The 12,387-nt window shown below is 36.5% G+C and overlaps 1 protein-coding gene across 3 annotated transcripts; it reads left to right on the top strand.

The window, feature by feature from the left end:
* Positions 1 to 94: 94 nt before the first annotated feature.
* Positions 95 to 11,750, top strand: AKNAD1 (AKNA domain containing 1). 3 transcript variants are annotated; one of them, XM_048067244.2, is made up of 15 exons: positions 95 to 1,709; positions 2,307 to 2,436; positions 2,549 to 2,700; positions 2,814 to 2,873; positions 3,346 to 3,479; positions 3,815 to 3,950; positions 4,286 to 4,443; positions 4,917 to 5,010; positions 5,590 to 5,681; positions 7,110 to 7,195; positions 8,368 to 8,487; positions 8,576 to 8,686; positions 9,527 to 9,608; positions 10,504 to 10,585; positions 10,976 to 11,750. In XM_048067244.2, the coding sequence occupies exons 1-15, from the start codon at positions 963 to 965 to the stop codon at positions 11,093 to 11,095; spliced, it is 2,304 nt and encodes a 767-aa protein (XP_047923201.1). In that variant the 5' UTR covers positions 95 to 962; the 3' UTR covers positions 11,096 to 11,750. The 3 variants fall into 3 exon arrangements, 2 of the variants coding, with proteins under 2 accessions (XP_047923201.1, XP_047923202.1); XR_007164600.2 differs by lacking the exon at positions 9,527 to 9,608 and having other exon boundaries at positions 10,976 to 11,034; XM_048067245.2 differs by lacking the exons at positions 9,527 to 9,608; positions 10,976 to 11,750 and having other exon boundaries at positions 10,504 to 10,916.
* Positions 11,751 to 12,387: the final 637 nt, after the last annotated feature.

Below are 12,387 nucleotides of genomic sequence, written 5' to 3'. Positions count from 1 at the left end.
GCCGGCGGGAGGCGGGGCCCTGCGCGGGGGCCAACGGGAGCGGCGAGGGGCGGGGCGGCGGGAGGCCACGCCCCCCTGGGGGGCAGGGGGCGGGGCCAGGAGGGAGGGGAGCGGCGGCGGGGCCGGGGAGCGGTAACGGGGCGCGGGCACGGAGCCTGGGACGGCCGCGCGGGGCTTCCCTGCGGGCGGCGGTTCCGCAGGGCCCAGCAGCAGCTGTACCGCCGTGAGCAGGTCCTGCAGCTTGCGACAGCACCGGGGGCGGAGAAGCAAGGGCAGGTGCCTGGCGCTGAGCTCCATTCTCCTCTCCCCACCGCTTTCAGAACTTGCCTCTGTTCTTTTCCATCACTTTCCATCACTCTCTTTCTTCTCTTAGTTGGCTCTGTTTTTACGCTACAGTAAGTGCGGAATAAGGGGTAGGGTTGTAAATGTCAAGGGGTACAGTTCTGAAAACCTGCGCCAGGTTTACAACATAAATAAAACTGGAGGACGTTTAAGACAGAGGGAGGTAAATCCTATTCTCAACTGTACTGACATCTACATAAATTCCTACTACTGCCCCCTTACAGCTTTTTATGCATGCAATACATAAAAGCTCTACCCCAGCGTCAGAGAGGAGATGGTATTCATAGGGCAAAGAGGTGGGAGATGGAGACTGTCACAGAGCAGATGAGAACGCAGGCGCGCAGCTCACTAAAGTCAATAAACTCAGCGCCACTACAGGCTCTACTGACGGGGAGCAGGATGACTTGCCTTACGATGGAGACGAAGGACTAACCTGTAAATACAACAGTAATTCAGAGGATCTGCATGACCGCATAGAAAACATTTCTCATACTTTGAGTTTATCCTGTTCTGAAGATAACAACAAAGCAGCAGCAGCAAGGTATGAAACTCATCCCCAACCTGAAGGCGTCAGGGATTATCACACAGCTACCACCCCAACAGCTGGAATTTCGGCTGAAATGCCTGCAAGTGAAGCTTCCTTTAAGAAAGAAGCGTCAGACAGGGGTTTTGGTAAAGCAGATGGCAAAGAACATCTAACTAACTCGAAGATGTCCAATGTCCTCTTGCGTCATTTTTCTGAAGGAGAGTTACTAAACACTTGTCAGCTAATTGAGTGTGAGACCATACCAGAGACGTCCTACACGGAAAGTATTGGTGAAACTACGAACAAACCTGAGGCTTACGAACATGGCAAACGCTCTTTAACACCTGAACAATGGGCAATGGAATTGGAAGGGTATTATTTAGAAAAGCATGAGGATGCACACACGGGTGGGAAAAATCCACGTGTGCTAAATGGAAATAAATTTGTTTCAAAGAGATCTATTTCTTCTACTGTTAACTGCGGGTGCAGACATGACAATTCACAGCTGAGTAACAAGTATGAAGATACATACCTCTCTCACAACACGAAGGAACAGAGAGAACTGTTTAAGAAAACTGTTTCATCTCATAGGCTCATACATGGCCAAAGTGAAATTCACCATTGCCTTCCTGACTTCTCTAAAGTTACTTCAGAACTAAAAGTGCCAAAAATAAGTGAAAATATTAAATCAGTTCCTACAATCGACCGAACAAAATCCTTCCCTATTTTGCTCAGTCAATCAGTAACTGTGGACAACATTCTAGAAAATAACTGTTTTCATTCTGTTGAAGTAGAGAATCAAGAAGAGATGAGCATTCCAGAATTGTTTCAACAGCTCAAGGTAATTAAGATGCTTTAAAGCATTGTTAATACTTGTCAAGAGTGATGTTTACCATAAAAAAAAGATTCTGTGTCAAGTAAAATGTAACATGACTAATTCACAAAAGCATTCCATAGCTATCAGCAAGCGTATCTCCCTTCTGTCAATAATTGCTTTCACAGTTTTGTGGGACCAAATTTCTACAGAGCTTTCATGTCCAAACAGTTAATGATGCACTGAAGTATTATTTGGGATTGCAAATCATCCTACCATTAGGCAATTATTAATTCATTCTCTTATCTCTAAGAATATGAACATTCCCTCAAACTGTTGTCACCTTTATATTGTACTACCCATTTACACAAGTTCTCTGAACATAGATTTTCCCTGACATTGAGTTAAAGTATTTATATATATATACATATAAATCCAGCATTTATGCAGTGAGATATTATCCATACTGAAAACACAGCAAATTATGTGGTGCAGTTATAATAAGCATCTCATTAACAACTTGTACTATGTATTTCTGAATTCTTTAGTTAAATGTCCACGAGTGTTCTATACCCTGTTTCTCTACATATTCCGTTTCTGTAACGGAAGTTGTCATTTTAACAGATACTGCCTCAGTCGGATTTTGCAAGTCCAAGGTTCGTTGTTTACTCAGGAGGCGCTGGGACATCTTCTGAAGTCTTTACAGCACGTGTTCCTAACAATACACAGGCTACACAAGATTTGCCTGATCCAAGTAAATAAAATTGCAGTAACTATGCAAATGACTCATTTAATGCAATTTGATAGTACTTTTGGGCAGAAGTTTTTGGCAGAAATTGTAACTGATCTTCTCTTGTATTATATAGGATTACCACATGGGACAATGGTATCAGCATTTCCAGCAGCTGGTACAGTACAAGTACACTGTCTAAGTCCTTCTAATTTACTGCCAGAACTAAAACAAGGAGAAAAGATGTCTCAAATACTACAAGAACAGACAGATCAACTGAAAATTAAAGTAATAAAAAGCTCTGTTTCCATATCTATTTTGCATTGATGCTCAAATTGTATACCCATTTGGAATGCTCATTTTTAAAATCCAATATAAAAGTCTAGTATTTTCTCTTGAAGGTGGAAGATTTCACTAAACATATGACCCACGAGACATCCCTTTCACAAGACAATTACCTGGTAAATTAATATATTTTCAATAATCAGAAATGTTCTTGAATTGTCTATAGACTTAAAATTTTCTGGCAAGATATTCAATATTTTCCTCAAATAGACATTTAAAAAAAAAGATTTTTAATCAATCTCAGATTTAAATTGAGTTTAAGAAGCAAAAATTAAATTGTTCAGCACATGGCTGGATTAGATTTCTTTTAAGGATTTACAATTCAAACCTATCAGTTAAAGGCCTTAAATTGCCACAGAAGCTATGAGTTTTGACACATAGAGTATCAGTTCTGAAGTCAGTTCAGTATTTTACTTGTACATAATTGAGCAGCACAGTGTACGGGGTGGGCATATGAGATGCAGTCCTGTTCTAATTCAGAGCAGTAGCCCAGTTCTTACCAACATCACTGCAAATGGCATAACTATGCTTACTGTGACTTACTAATGAAAATGTAATTTACTACTGAATTATTTCTCACTGGTGAAGACATTAAATCAATTGAAAAAATACCTTGATGCCTTGGAAAGGAGTTACTTAACTGCTAGAGAGGAGCACCATGTTTTACAGCTGCAGAACTACAAGGACAAGTCTATCCACGTTGGAGAGTTTGATCCTGAAAGGTTAGAATATAAGTGCTAAGTATTGCATCCGTATATTTTCCATATTTTGAGTGTCTTAGAACCATTACTTCATTTATCCATTAATATTCTTCAGAGGTGAAAACATTACCTTAATATTACATGGAGTAAGCTAGAAGTGATTTGGCCAAAATTCATGTCAAGCTTTACATATTGCTGTTATAATTAGGCTAACGGATTAATTCAAGTACTTAAAAGAGACTCAGTGAACTCCATTAATTTCTCTTCCCCCCCCCGAATATTTAATGCAATGCCAAATATGGTTATCACAGTAAGAAATACATGTTTCACTAGCTGTGTATTGTGATTGGTTTTAGAAAGGTGGAAGGGGAAATATTTAGACTTGGCATGCTGCTTGAAGACATCCAAGAACAAACTGATGATGGCAAATACAGCTTGGCTCCTTCACTTATTTCTGATGAATCTGCCCATTCATTGAATCCTCTTTGGGAGGTAATTATGAGTTTTATCATTTAAAGACTACATTTTACAGTTTTACTGAAGAAAATCTCAAAACAGTGCAGTTGTATGTTTTCCTCTAATATTTGTAAAGCATGACAGTTTTGGATAGCATGCCACTTCAAAGAAATCTTTTTACCCATGAAATATCAGCTTCATTAATTTTGTTAATTCTAACAGAAAATTAAGAGAGCTTTCATAGTCACTATTTTAGAAACCAGTCTTCTCTGAATCCCAAGCTAGAGGCATTCAGAAAATGCTGGCTGGTAGAAGTCATGTACTTGTGATACACTGACCATATACTACCATCCTATGGTTACTTTGTACAGAGCTCAGAAGTTTCAAGCATTACCGATCCTCCAGAAGAAACCACATTTCTTCAAAAGAACAGCAAGGGAGAAAATACAACTCAGACAAGTGACGTAATCCCACACACAAATCATCTGTTTTCTTTAGAAGCTGAAAAGTGCAATCTCTGTCCTCACATGTAAGTGTAAAACAGACAGCTATTGAAGCTATTAAAACTTTTTCCATAATTATTTGCTGAGTACAGAAAGTCAGGATGTCTAGAATATCTGAAAGTAGGTAGAACATTCCCAGATACCACTTATTAGAGAACTCTAAACACCCAACAATTCCTTCCAGCCTGGCATTTCTACTTTGAGGCCTTTCCTGAAGCCAAACCGTTACCAGTAATCATATCTCTGCACAAAAATTTATTGCAACCACACTAATTCAGGATGTGAAACACTAGTAAAAATACAATATTGGTACAGAAGAATTTGTATTACTTTTTAATTAAAAAAGTGAGGGATGCAGATACTTATATAATTAACCATCAAAACTTTGTGAAATGACACTAGAGACCATCTCCACCCTTTTAGAGAGTATTTCATACACGTTAATCATCTCAATGAGATTAGGAAAGTAAAACAAATGTTTTTTCCTTAACCAATTCAGGTTACAAAAGAGAGCTGAATCAACTTCTGGAAGAGAAATGGAGCCTCTGGGAAAAGGTTATCTGCTAGCAAGCAAGCACTCTTCCAGTGTAATGGTAGGAGATCTGTTTGCATATTCATTTTGACTTAGATGAACATATTCAGCTTTAAAATTATTTATGGAACGTTTTTCCCCTTATTGCACAGTGTGATGGCTGAGCTTTTGAGATACTACAGTCTATCATAACACTGCTGAATTGGTTTCCAAAGGAAAAAATTAAATCCGAACTTTTGAGATTTGTGATCAAGTTCACTTCTCTTAGGAAAGATTTAGCTGTGTTTACTGGCCTGCCTTTGTTATTTGTTCAGAAGGCAGAAATCTACTGGCAATTCCTTGCTTACAACATTTATTTTAATTTTGAGGCAATGAGAGAGGTGAATGAATATAGGCTAATCCTTCTCAAAGCTACGTAAGACTTCCCACACTCCCAACTTCACAGATTAAGAAGTGTTGTTATGGTGTCCAGTCTGCTTTACAGTTACAGTTGTAATAGATGAAATTGTAGAATTAATGGCAACTAAAGCAATACAAAAAAAATGTACACCCGATGCTACTGTTCACACTTATCCTGTTTGATGAGTACGCAGTAATATAAACAATACTGTCAGTTTGTTTTGCTTTCTGGGTGCTACAGAGATTCCTTTCACCAGAAGAAAAAGGTCTTAGATTCCATACTCAGGGTACGTTAAGTCAAAAATGTAACGCTGATGAAGAAAATAAGAAAGGGTAAGTGTATTGTGTTTCGGCTAGTCATAGACACTTTTCTACAGCTAAATGAACTGATACACGCATGTGCACCAGTCTGTCTCTACACTGGATTCTGCCCAGAACACTGAATATTTAATACGTATAAAATACAAGGATGACCTGTTTTCAAGAGTATTACTAGTTAATCACATAAGGTACACGATGCAGCAGACTACTGGAGAAAGGGCAAAACTCCCATCAATTTCATTAAAGATAGGAATATGTTCATATTACAGTGGTCCAGTGAGATGGGCTTCTTTAAGGCCTGTGGTACTTACATACCACGAACAAATTTTAATAGTGCATGAAAAGAGGCAGCTTTGTGCCAACCTCCCCCCACCCCTTCAGTGATAAATGATAGCACTCTGAATAAGTAACTACAAACTATTCAGCAACTACAAATATTTGAAATTATCATTGTCATAAAACAAATCTGGTAGGCCTGGAGGGATATTTGATATTTTTATTGATTAATTGATTATTATAAAATATTTTTAATTGATTAATTATTGATAATGCTGCATATAGTTCAAGTGTAAAGGCCAATCTGTAGAGTTTCATTTACAGAAATGTCAACGTGATAAAATAATTCTACGTGCCTTATCTGGGAGTTTGAAGTTTTGGCAAATTAAATCTCTATCCAAAGTCACATCTTATGATAACTTGCAGTGTAGACTACAACAATACTCTAAGTTTGCTGGGAGAAGAATGCAAGCATAAGAGAAAAATGCTCTCAGACTATTTTACTGAATAGATAATGCTTATCTAGTAAAACTCACCTAACTTCATTTTTTCCCCTCTCTATCGTTTAAGAAAAAATAACTCAGTCTTCTGATCCTTGTTTTCATGAGTGGCTGGAAACACTTCCAAATAAATTTGAGGATACTTTATGCCCTGTTGAGAATACATATGTCAAATATGGCAAACAAGGATCTTTGATCTTGTTCTGTCAGAAGGTACATCCCAAATATTCCTCTAATTCTGTAAAGGCCATGAAATTAAAACCTTAACTTAGCTCAAAGTTACTAAAAAAACTATATCGTCTTTACCATTGATAATATTGTTATAGCATGTTTAAACACTTATATGTAGATGTATACCGTTGTATGCTACGTTGCTATTCAAAACTATAGTTATTACTTCACTTTTAGGCATGTTTAACTGCTCTGATATGGCAAGGTCTTTCTGACAGACTGTATTCTTGGACAAGAAGTCATTATTTTGTGATTAGTTAATTTCTCATTTAAGCTTCTACTTCCCACCTTTTCAGAATAGTGAGACAGTTCTTTCTGTAAGTAAATCTGATACCTTCTCTGTTAAGAACTGGTCAGACCTTATTTTATGTTCATAAGACTCATACAGGTATTAAGATAAAATTAAGATATCATTCTGTTTCCATGCTCAAAGAAATAAAAACATCCAGGAGAGGAAAACTGGAGTATGTTCAATCTTCATTCAGAGAAAACCAACTGATTTATCAGATACAAATCTGAGTAAGTAGCAGTGCGATACAAAGGTCAGAACCCTGTACTTATACCTCCTATTCAATCTTGTTAAGAAATGCATTCCTGTCACATCTCAGCAGTGTGAAAATTGTTTTGGAGTTTCAACAGATGTTACTGCTTAGCACAGCACAAGGCAGTAAGAACACAGTTGACTTTTGAGCAGATCACATCAAATCCACTCTTGGTCAGTGACAGACCAAGAGGCAACAGACAACCTACAACAAAGGAATTGCCATTTAGATACGAGAAAAAAGTTTTAAGTCTGGGTACAACCAAATATTGAAACAAATTTGGTAATTAAAACATTTCACACTAAGATTTCCACTTTCATTTTTGGGATTTAACTTTGTTATTCTGCATGAAAATCAAGAACGTTTTCTTAATCTTTCTTCCATTCAGAATAGAGACAGACTGGAAGTGTTCTCCTTCCTCAGTCCAGCTCCTAATAGTTTCACCAAATGTAAACCAGAGCCTACACAGGCTACTGTGAATGAACTAACTAAATCAGCTGTCATCTAAGACTCCAGTTCTTAGAGGTTCACTAGGCATCTGTAAGCATTTCGTTCTCTTAGGGCATCTTAACTTTATCTTTCTAATGTAGAATACTCTGAGGATGTCTGACAAACTAAAAGAGCAGCATGAGCTGTATTAGATTTAGCTTGAAATCTCAGCATGTGGGCTGTTCATGCTTTGGGCCTACCTTTTGTCCTTGACTTCTCCGTGATGTCCTTTCACTTTATTACAATACACAGGGGCCATTATTCTTAATGCTGATTTGTGCAATAACTAAAGCAGCGCCATACTATATCCTCCCAACTTCTTTGTGATGTTCCTCTTGGGCTGCGTTGTTTTCACAAGTGATTTTAACCTCCAGAACAAAAACCTAAGGACAGTGAGAGGGTGTGTTTAGTTTTGTAAGGACACTTCTGGGACTGGGAACAACATCTGCATTTGAGGCTTCAGGTTAAAGCTGAAAGCCAGTCTTTACAGCTCTATGCCCACCTGTAAAATGGAGGAAAAAGAACTTATTCTAACTGCAGTATTGTTAGTGGCTGTGAAGGGCTCAGAAATTACAGTGCTGAAAGCCCAATAATTGTTTAGGTACACAAGCCAAAACTTCTAATATTTCAGATTTTTAATATATATTTTGGGGATTTTAGGCACTGATTCAGAAGACATCTCAGCCTGTGATTCTTATGGTTCACAAAGTGAGGAACTGATGGAACATGAGACTGAGAGTTACAAAACATTCAATACAAGATTACGGCAAGAGAAAAAAGGTAAAAAGATTGCAAAAAAAATACCAAAATCTACACAAAATATCCTTGCTTATAGTATTCTACTTTTTAAACATGTCTTTGTTTTCAGGATTTATATTCAGATGCCCTAGAGAAAGCAGTTATCAACTCAAACACAGGAATTACAAACAGTCTGTTCAGTCTTGCGCCCTGTGTAGAAATAAAAATTCTGGTTCAACCTGTAAGTATGGTTTGTTACAGAAATATTTCAAATTGTGGGCTAGATCTTAAGGAGCAAAAAGTCATGTTGCACATGTACCAAGAAAAATTTAGCTTAGCATAAGAAACAGCACTACAGCTAACCAGTACATGGGTATAGGTCTTGCAAAGTGAAATTAGCAAATCCAACCTTTACACACCTGCCTGGGTTTAATCCTTATGCACGACAGCTTTAACCTTCTCCAGTTCTGAAGAGTCCTGTATTTCACTTCAAACAGGAGCATCTCCAGCGCCGCATGGAAGAACACTAAAATTGGGCATTACCACGCCAACCTTTTCAGTACTAGCTGGTACTGAATGTAGCACAAACAAGTATTGAAAGGAAATACCAGCTCTGCACTGAAATTGTGTGTCATGCAGCAGAGTTAGGGAATACCTATTTTTTAAAAAACATTGAACATCTAGGTTTTAAATCAATTATCTTGGACTCTATACTGTAGAAAGAAATTGCAGGCAGAAAAATTGAATTAATAAGTTAGCTATTTCTCTGTATTATGACTAAAAAAATCAAAGTGGTATTTATATAATTATTAGGATTATGATAGTCTGATGATTCGATACTTTCTCCATGCAGTCTTTCACTGTACGAAATTAAATACAAATCTATACATCGTTTGTTGAAGAACTAAATTCAACAGGGAACCCAAAAGGGAAAGTTTGGCCTCATTTACAAAAAAAATCATAATGTATTCAAATTTTAATTCAGCAGTGACATTGAGTTGAATTTATGCTAAACGGAGAAAGATGTTAAATATATAGAAAATACATTTATCAGTTTTAAACATGGCCTCAATATCTTAAGCTTATGCACAGAAGAGAATCTCCACTCAGAAGGCTCAAACAAATAAACGGCCCCGTGAACTTGTAAACAGACTTTCTGAAAGGTAAGTTGTAGTAATAAACGTGTGTGGTACAACAGAAAATACCATTAATAAAGATCCAGCATGAAAAATATTCAGCACTATCATAAGCAGGGGCAGTGCTTTATCTTTTTCAGAGCACACTATCTTTGAAATTTAATTAATGAGTAAAATTTTAATATATTTACCGTAAGCACAAGTGTAAATAACTCTTGGGGTAGCTCTTCAGTGTTTCTAATTTAACGAATCAATATCTGACCTCTTTAGCTAACACATTTATTCCGAAAAACAAGACAGAACTAGGACTCCTGTAGCAAAAAGAATTGCATATTAAGTATTACAGACTTGTTTTAGGGATCTGTGAATGGAAACATACTCTTAATAAAGTAACGTGTGGTGTTGTTTGTTTTTTTTTTTTTTTTAATAATTTGTTAACATTAAATTACACTCAGAGTCTGAGGAATAGAATGGATTCTTAACTATAGTTAGCACAGACAAGATAAACCAAGGCAAGTTTTGCAACCGTAGTTTTTGACAGCATTACTAAGTAGCAGTAATTGCCTGAAAGTACGGTAGCTGCACTTGAGTATCAATGGCAGACTACTCAGAGGTTACAGTGCTGAGACAATGATGCTAGAGAGATTTCCTAACTCTTAACTGGGGAATGTTTTCTGTCTTACTGCAGTACAGATGCAATACAAATTATGATTGGCTGTATTTTTACAGGTAAATGAAAGATTCTATTCGCTGTAAAGTTAACTTGCAAATGTGTTATCAAGGTGTACATATATCTAATTCACAGTTTAAAATAACTTTGCATGTTTTATTATATACTTTATATTTAGACAATTTTTTTAGGTTGATGAATCCTCCTTTTCAAATATATATGATAAAGTTGTTCTATCGCATCAATATTTAGGAATGTCAATGTCAAGAAGCTTGCCCGAAACAAACCTGCAATCAACATCAGAAACAGAAATACCAATGATTTCAACGCAAATGTAAGACTTCAGAGTGAAAATTAAAAGCCATATAATTATCTTTAAAAACATACGTCCATACCATCATGGAACTGTTTAAAATACCCTTTCTTAGCACACCAGTTATTACCATTTAAGCTTGTCTAATCCATTTGAGGATAATAATGGAACAGGAGAGAGTTTAAAAAAACAGTTCCGTAGCTGAAACTTTCCATGCTAATTTAAAATAATGATTTATTACACTCAAATCTTGGAGTAGTCTACCACATTTTTTGTTTTAAACTTCTCAATGTACTTTTAGAGTAGACCTGTTGAAAATGCTACACAGAACCTTAACTGGACATCACTTCCTATTTCATACGTATGGAAACAATCGTACTCAACAAGGCTGTATTTTATTGTCCCCAACAGATTTTAAATTCTACCCTAGATCATGCCATACAGACAGCAAACAGTTTGAAGAGAGCTACAGAACGAATGGTACAAGCAATTTCAGAAGATCTAGCTAAAATTGCAAGAAAACATCTTTAATTATCCAGTTTCAAATGCTGTGTTGTTTTGCTGGTTAATACTGAAATATCAGCGTGTCTGCAAACATAAAATAATGAATACAAAGATTGGGTAGTCAGCTAGCTTCAGTTCTGTGACCATCAATACTAAACTAAATGAGAGCATACCAGTACTCTGCATCTTTACACTCGCTGTCTGAACTAGAAAAAAAATCACTAATTCTACTGGAAGTTTTTGGTACATTTGCTAATACCTATTCCTGCTTACAGCTGCCTTCTCTAAGAATTCACTTAAGGTAGCGTTACAAAAATTGATTTAAACAAGCAAGGTTAGCTTTTTGACTTTTGCTTTCCCCCTACCCCAAACAGCAGAATAAATCTCTCATTCATTACATATATTTTCTCTTCAGACTTTATAGCAGCTGCTTAAGCATGTGAGCCTCTGCATCTGTAAGCATCATGCTAGCATACCAAATCGCTGTTAACGTATGTAATTATTTTGGTTTTAGAGTGTGCCACATTGAGAGCGCTTTAATTTTAAGATACTCCTCATGTCTCAATAACTGAGTAACACCATTTGTTGTCTTGTGTATCTGTTACAATTAAACGGTTCTTTCACTGTGATGGCCTTACCTTGTCCAATATATCTGTTTTTGAGATTTCAGCTGATGATGTACGCTGCAGAATTTTAAAAATTATGTAGAAATACAGTGCATCAAGAAAATTAATCTATTATTTTTCTTCTGGAAGAAGAGCATGATGGATTCCAAAGCCACAAATTCTTAGTCTCATATTTATCAGCTATGAAGCCCTGAGCTATTAATAGCATTTAAACCCAAAAAAACAAATACTTGAAGAAAGTTTAAATGCCGACTGTGGGAAAATAGTCCAACATTTCAAGTTGACATTTCTTCAACCATATACAATGCATAAGTATCAATACAAGGGGTTTCATACAACCTAATTATTTTAGTCCTTAAATAGGACACTGATATCAGTTATTACATTCTGCACTTATTGCTTTTAAATCATTTAATTTTATAATTTATAAACTGTTTTGAAGGAAGGAAAAAAAAATTTTTGACCTTTTGCCACCTTCTAATTAACTTCAAACAAACTTACCTAACAAAGATGTTCTCAACCTACTAGTTAACCTGAGGGCAAAAAGAAGGAAAAGAAAACACATTTCTGCAAACCAAAAAACAAATACCCTTACAGTTTGTAAAAAAGGTAAATAAACAACTTGAGTAATCACGTTTTATGATATTTCTCTCAGATTCTACATATAATATACTAGCATATCAATGCACATCA

This window comes from Anser cygnoides, chromosome 8, assembly GCF_040182565.1.
Source record: "Anser cygnoides isolate HZ-2024a breed goose chromosome 8, Taihu_goose_T2T_genome, whole genome shotgun sequence".
NCBI lineage: Eukaryota > Metazoa > Chordata > Aves > Anseriformes > Anatidae > Anser > Anser cygnoides.
This window is presented reverse-complemented; position numbering and strand designations above follow the sequence as displayed.

What these genes read in the sequence shown, in the direction of transcription:
- AKNAD1 (XM_048067244.2), top strand. Translation starts at nt 963, where the DNA reads ATGCCTGCAAGTGAAGCTTCCTTTAAGAAAGAAGCGTCAGACAGGGGT. An exon ending in TTTCACAAGACAATTACCTG is followed by an intron (nt 2,874 to 3,345) that starts GTAAATTAATAT and finishes TCACTGGTGAAG; the next exon opens with ACATTAAATCAATTGAAAAA. An exon ending in TAAAAATTCTGGTTCAACCT is followed by an intron (nt 8,687 to 9,526) that starts GTAAGTATGGTT and finishes CAATATCTTAAG; the next exon opens with CTTATGCACAGAAGAGAATC.